At 34.1% G+C, this 7,492-nt stretch overlaps 1 protein-coding gene across 1 annotated transcript in view; it reads left to right on the top strand.

The window, feature by feature from the left end:
- The first annotated feature begins 4,747 nt into the window (after positions 1–4,747).
- The window catches only part of LOC119838352 (zinc finger protein Elbow), a 4,872-nt gene continuing 2,127 nt past the window's right edge, over positions 4,748–7,492 (top strand). Inside the window, exons 1-2 of the mRNA XM_038364271.1 lie at positions 4,748–5,002; positions 6,678–7,471. Coding sequence (XP_038220199.1) covers positions 4,943–5,002; positions 6,678–7,471 — 854 coding nt within the window. The 5' untranslated portion in view covers positions 4,748–4,942. The remainder of the gene's footprint in view (positions 5,003–6,677; positions 7,472–7,492) is intronic.

Below are 7,492 nucleotides of genomic sequence, written 5' to 3'. Positions count from 1 at the left end.
ACTCATGAAATTATTGTATTGTTACTGTTCCTGAATAAGCGTACGTAGAAAGCTTGCATTAAATCTGTCCGTTTTAAGTGGGTCAAAATCTTGTATAAAGGATTTGTATATACCGGACGTATTTACAAACATGCAAACAAGTAAAGCTGATAAAAGCGTGTTAAGAATGTCATAAAGAACAGTTCGAATCAGTACAAAGTACAGACACCGTTTTACGAATTAAATAGAATAAACTAAATAAATAAGGAATGGTTAGTAGACACTACATACTGTGTTGTACATATAACAGATTATAATTGCACGTTTTTATCGCTGTTCATCCGTTTCAGTGTGATGAACGAAACAAACATCCGTTCTATTCTTACTAAAAGTTTCTTAAGTCGTGTCCCTTATTTAATCTTAAAATCTCTTAAGGATTTACAAAAAAGTCATGATTTTTTGCACACTGCACACTTTTTTAATACACTTCCACCTGTATTAAAAACAAAATGTTGTGTTTACTACACTTATATATCTCAATATGTATATATTAAAAGATTAGGATCTTAAATCCAAAATTCATTACAATGACACTCGTAACAAAAAACAACTCAGGATATATCAGCATTAGTTACAAATTTAAAAGCAGTCTTTGCTCTCAGTAAATAATGAAGACCCAGTAGATTACGTTAAGCTGTATTAGAATTCTTATCTTCAACAGCTATTTCAAAGTTTGCATACTAAGCTGGATCTTCCAAACGTATTATTGTGCCAACATTTGTAAAGATGTAGCCACTTTGAAAGCGATTGAATCATTTAAAACATTATTTACTTTCAGGTGAGTGTCCGGCAAATAACTAATTTTAACAAACAACTGAACCGCCGTTTAATTGCCAGAATTTGACCAAATGTCAATTAATGACCCGGGAGGCAACAGCTTTCAAATTAAAAAAATTAATCAGCTAAATGAATTTACCCAGTCGAGAGATCTGATGTAAGAGAGCTAAAAATACCGTAGAATTTATAACCTCCTCCTTCTTTGATATCGGTTGATAAAATTATCACGATATGTAAATACTAAATAGGTTAATATGAAGATACAAGGGTGCTTCTATAAAGTCTAGTTGAAAATGTTTCAGTTCAGAGTTTAAATGAGCAATGTGCACTCAGTACTTTATTCTTATGAATTTGAGAGTTGAATATTGTGGAAGTTAATAAGAATTGTATTATCTAGTAGTTAGCTAAAGCTAGGAATAATGATCTTCCTATATATGATATATGTGATAAATAAAGATTGTGTTTTTACCGAGTCTCGTGATATTCGCCGACACGTATTCAGTTTGCCAATCGCCTCGAATATTTAGCTCTCATTAACCCTCTTACCAAAATATAAACTGCAACGAAAACTTAGTTATTATTGTAGTTAAGAATTTAAAACCCTTTAAAGATTTACTCCCTAGTTATAGGAAAACATGATGACAAACTTAGAAACGGATAGCAGGAGATTACAGCAAAATTCTTATAACTGCCACCACCGCAATACAATGCTATAGTACCGTGTAAAAAAGCTGTACCAGATTATAACAGATACAGTGTGAACATGCGCTTTGTAGATTAACACTTCAACATCAGATTTATGGTTCTTATCCCGAGTTAGTTTTGTTGAGATAGGAAGCTGCGATACTGAGAACAATATCTTAGTTGTTTTAATACTCTTTTGCCATTTTTTAATGTTTAGATTATCAGGTTGCTATCATAGCAGACATCGGTTTAAGTCTTGCGCGTGACTGTTTAATACATTCTTTACAGAATTCTTAATTTATTTTCTTTTTGTTTTTTTGTAACATTACAAGCTGTGTGGACTAGCGTTATTATTAAGCGAAATATGTATCTAATGACGACAATTAAGCAATGTGTGAATCATAATTATACATTTATTATGCATAATGATTTCTCCTAATATTTTTCAAATTATTCAATCTATGCTTTAAATAACATGCACGTCAATACTATTTCTTATTTCGTACTAATGAAAGGAATGACAGAAGAGGTGGTTCTTTATTAAGCACTAGTGGTACGCCCCGGCTTCGCCCGTGGTACATATATAGCCTTCCTCAATAAATGAGCTATGTAATACGGAAGGAATTTTTCAAATCGGTCCAGTAGTTCCTGAGATTAGTGCGTTCAAACAAACATACATACAAAACAAACAAACAAACTTTTCAGCTTTATAATATTAGTACAGATTATACTACTTTTTTATTAATAGAAGATATTTATTATACATCTCTATTTATCAATAGACATATTTTATAAAAGTTAATTAATTTACTTTGGCTTTGGCTGCGTCTATATTATACGTGATTTTTTACCTATAAAAAAATCGGATGATAATTTATGACACATAAATTATTATAAGCATAACAAATGCATACTTCTGCAGAAATGTTAACACTCTAGTCGTAAACTAAACGAAGCTTTTGAATGTATTAACTACAAGTATAAAAGAACGTTTAACATTTGCAATCTTTCACATATGTAAAAATACATATAGTAAAGCAAATAACAAATAAAACAAATTTGTCAAAACTGATTTCTTTTGATAATCAAACCCAAACCTTCACACACAGTACCACTGCACCGATCTAAAAGATTAAAACCTCCCATACATTTAGGCACTCGTTGCGATAGTCCATTAAGCCCTTCTCATTACATAATTGCTGTGTCAGCATGAGAAACGCAAGTAAAATATCAACGTCATTACATCCAATCCACGGACAGTAGCCGCGTGACATGGCGGCGCGTTTGATTTAATAGGGCTGATACGGTTTCAATATATCATGTATGTGTTAGCCCCCGCTTCACTCAGTTTGACCGGGATAAAAAAAGAACATACGTTACTTGGTAATGATGCAGCTTTCCAATGGTAAAAGAAATAAGGCTTATATAAAAATACTGCTAATACTATTCGTAAGTATATCTCGACATTATTTTTAATGTTTCCAAGTTTAGTAAACTACACATTACTAATATTTAACCTACACTTTCACATGAAATGTGTTTTTATTTATTTTTATTATAAAAAATGTACATTGACAACCCTACAGGCACGTCGGCGTCGATTACCGCCATCGGGTAGCCTGCGTGAAGCGAGCCACACGTCGCGAAGCTCTGAACTAAAAGTTATTAACATGCTCATATTTATATCAACTCGTTTTTTAAATATATGTTGTCTATAGCTAATAACTCTACGTGTAAAGAATATATTCAACAAATATGGTGTGACGAATTAAAATCTTAAACATCTTAAATGAGGAATACGTTTTTCATAGTTCGATTAACATTGATATATTCTTTTAGAATAGATGGTATGTTCATTGTATTTATTATTCATAAGGTAGTTCAAAATGCAACTACAAAAAATTATGATAAATGATTACATGAATATGAACCTAATCATACCTGTATTATAATTTTCATCATTAATTACAATAACTTACCCTTTAATAAACGCCATTTCTTATATATATATAATTCTCGTGTCACAATGTTAGTTACTTTACTCCTCCGAAACGGGTGGACTGATTCAAACGAAATTTTATGTGCATATCGGGTAGGTCTGAGATATAGCCAACATATATTTTTATAAACCTAAATGATAATAATGAATAAGGCAGAACAAAGTTTGCCGGGTCAGCTAGTATTAGATGTTGGTTAAAAGTTTTCAGGTTTTATGCTCACCAAGAAGTCTTTAGTAAAAAAATGTTCACTTCCAAAATGACCGAAAAACTTGTTATGGACTGTAAATTACCACGATGAGTTAAAAACATATTTAAACTATGCATAAAAAGCATCTACAATACAATGCAATATTTTAAGGCGCCATACCATTCATATCTACAAAACACATTTGACTTACAAAAGTACATAATCTCTATTCAAACATTCACAACAATAGGAAATAACAATAAAATCATTAGGATAATTCGTTTTCGTTTACACAAAAATTGCGATGACTGGTGCGATTAACCCGTGTAAACAATGAGTAGTCGTTTTACCCCTCTTTCGGTGTTGGTGGTCTATAGTATACCCTCAAATATTACCTGAGTGGATTACGCAATATACTATTGCATATTTAAGAAATGCTTTGTGAATTCTAGTTAATTAGAGATTTTATATTCATATTCTACATCGATTTTCATACTCATTATTGATATTGATAATATTATTTTCAATATGAATTCAAAATCTTTTAAAGATTTTACAAATTCAAATGTAGCTTTATACAAAATTTAGTTTATACTTTGTATTTATACCGTAATTATAAAATGCAATAGAAACTGTAAATTTTCGCTGCTTACATTTAATAAATCAAAACGTGCACGACTATAAAAAGACCACGGGACAATTAAAACAGTCGTTATTTTTCCATTCTCTTTTATATCCCATAAAGTTTTCAACTCAAGGTAAATACAAATTCGTATTTCATATCAGCAACGAAGAAATAAAAAATTCAACGGCATCAAACGAAAATGACGCTAAAACTAAATGATTGCTGCGCCGTTTATCCACAGCTATTCAATTTCCCGGGCGATGCATCTCTGTCGTCGCATCGCCTTTGACCGCGCTGCATATTTTATATAATCCCTTCATCAAAACGGAAAGCGTTCTAGTAATTTTTCCCGAGCGCGAGCGAGACACAACAAACGGGGTGTCAAAGCGCGGTGGGGATAAGACGGCAAAGCTCCCGCAAAGTACACAGAACGCAAAAATGGCGAAGCGACGAGTGACAACGTGTCAGCGAGGGGGCCGGGGGCGCGACAGCCAGGCTTAGTCTGCCGTCAACCGTCGAACGAGGAACACGTATTGCGCCCGTGATTGTGTTGTGTGTGATGTGATATTGGATCGTGAAGTGTCAATAAGTGATTTTAAACTGGAGAAGGATAATTTACTGTGGAGCAACATGCTCACGTCCAGCAATCAGTATTTAAGACCTGATTATCTGTCGCCTTTGCCAACGACGGTTAGTTTCTAACTTTTTTCTTAAAAATTTATAACAAGATGCAACTGTTAAAGAATTTAGTAAGAAATTCAGATTTATTCAAATCGTATGGTATCTATTTATTATGAATCATGCAACAGGTTATTGTGAGCATATCTATAAAAACATCGTAGCCAAAAAGATAAAGAGCGCATAAATTGCGATTAAGTAATTAACGAGGTAATTAAAACGTCTCAAGGTAACAAAATTGTTAACTAAGTACAAATAAATGTAAATTGCTAAAGATTTATCACGGTCATTAATATTAATACGAGCTATAACATTTTATTAAATTTTTATAGACATTTCATTCTTATTATTATAATCGTTGTAGACATATTGAAGAACTTGATGTTCGAATAATTTAAATTAGTATGATTAATTCGTTCTAAACAAAGAAATATTAATTTTAAATAAACAAGACATTCAATTTAAAATGATTGATGATGGCGCGACGAGAGCTTCTAAAAAAATTAATAACGCTCCGAATAAAACAAATTAAACGTCATACGGTGAATGCTTTTCAGAAAGATGATTTATAGTGAATATAAACAAACAGGTCTTAAAAATAAGTAAGATGGCATTAAAGATAGTGAAAAAACTCGTTTGATAACAATTAACGACTGATGTAAAATATTTGCCAAAAAGTTAGAGAACTTAAGCAATAAGATATGTCTGATGCTATATTATTAACAGTTTAAGGTATATTATGTCATCTATGAAATAATGGAAATATTTATTAATACTGTTTAAATAAATATAATTTTTCACAATTATAAACACTGTCTAACCACTGAATCTTCCGCATGTAAGAACTACAATAAAAAAAACATCTGAATTGTGATAAAAAAGTATATGCAAGTTAGTAAGTACGCATTAATGTAATTGATTTATTATTAAAATTCAAAATTGTATTCATAAATAGAAATTAACAATTACATAAATAATATAAAATGACAACGTGATAAAAAATATGTGCAAGTTAGTAAGTACGCGATTCTCTTCGCATCGTTTTATTTTAATAAAATGTACTGGGTCTGCCTTCCCCGTTTTAGTAATGATATAAACATAAATTTTAACTAACAATTTATGTCCAAAAGTAGCTTTTTGATATTGAAAGAAAAAAAAAATAAAAAAATTATGAGATAAATATTTATCTATTCGTATTCCACTTATATCGTTCTTTAGAGTGTCGGATTAAATGAAAAAAATTATGCTTAAAAAAGTTAACTGGTTAAAATAATGATTTTTCGAATTAATTGTCCATGTCCCTTTATCATTAAACCGTGTCCCTTTATCATGTATTTCGTTTTTTAAATCATTCATCGTTACCTGGGACAAAAGTTCAGAAATGTAAAACAATATTCCGGCGAAATTTCCTCTCGAGCTAACGCTTTGCCATGATAAGAGACGTGACAGCTCGGCAAGTTCAGGCGTGCCGCAAATTCAGCGGCACAAATTGGCCTTTTCACTGCGAGATTACATCATGCGGGAGCCGAGTGAAATGTCAAGCGGGGCCGACGGCTGCCAGACGCGCGGATAATGGCGCGTCGACCGCGTGATTGCACTCCCTCCCCCTTACGCCCCGGGCGCCCGCAATTCCCTTTGTGCTGTCACTCGCAAACCGCTGTTTCATTCCATTCCTTCTTTGTTGCAGCTCGACGCGAAAAAGAGCCCGCTGGCGCTCCTGGCACAAACGTGCAGCGCTATTGGCGCTGATACACCGAACCCAAAACTCATTTCAGCGGCTGAAAAGGCTAGCAAGAAGTATGACGATAAACCGGCGCATGTAGACAACAAACCGAGTTTCAAGCCTTACGAATCGTGCCTGACGAGAGAAAAGACTCGAACGCCGGAGGACAGAGCTTCAGTGAATACTCAGTCGAAGACTCCTTCGTCGAAGGGGAGTGCTTCTACCACCCCAGTGCAAGCGCGCTGCAATAGTAACCAAAGTTCTTCATCACTACGGACCTCACCACCCACGCATCGTAAAACACCATCAGAAAAATCAGAAGAAAGGTCGAGTCCCATTTCATCACCTGCCCAAGTGAAATCCAATTCTGATTCTTCGAATACTGCGTCCAAGTTACCGTACTCAAATAGTCTACCGTCCAGTACAGAAACCAAAGAACCAACGAGCTTCAAACCAAGCGTACCTGTTTCATCATCTGCTTTTCTAGGAGGATTGCCGCCATCCGGTTTTCCTCTACCTATGGATTTAATGACAAGCAGTCTTATGGCTGCTCAGCATCAAGCCTTGAAAAATGGATTAAATCCGTACTTAGCGTATGCGAGAATGAAGGCACCAGGTAGTGACTTGGGTATCTGTAGAGATCCCTACTGCACTGGTTGTTCATTAAGTTCACATTTGCTCAAATCTGCGGTGTGTCCTGCCGGCTGCGCGCAGTGTGATCACGCAAAAACTCCTTTTTCTTTACCGACTGGTCACCCAGCAGCAGCTGCGTATGCGCA

This window comes from Zerene cesonia, unplaced genomic scaffold (assembly GCF_012273895.1).
Source record: "Zerene cesonia ecotype Mississippi unplaced genomic scaffold, Zerene_cesonia_1.1 Zces_u002, whole genome shotgun sequence".
Taxonomy (NCBI): Eukaryota; Metazoa; Arthropoda; class Insecta; order Lepidoptera; family Pieridae; genus Zerene; species Zerene cesonia.
Note: the sequence above shows the minus strand (reverse complement) of the source record. Positions and strands in the feature narration are given on the sequence as shown.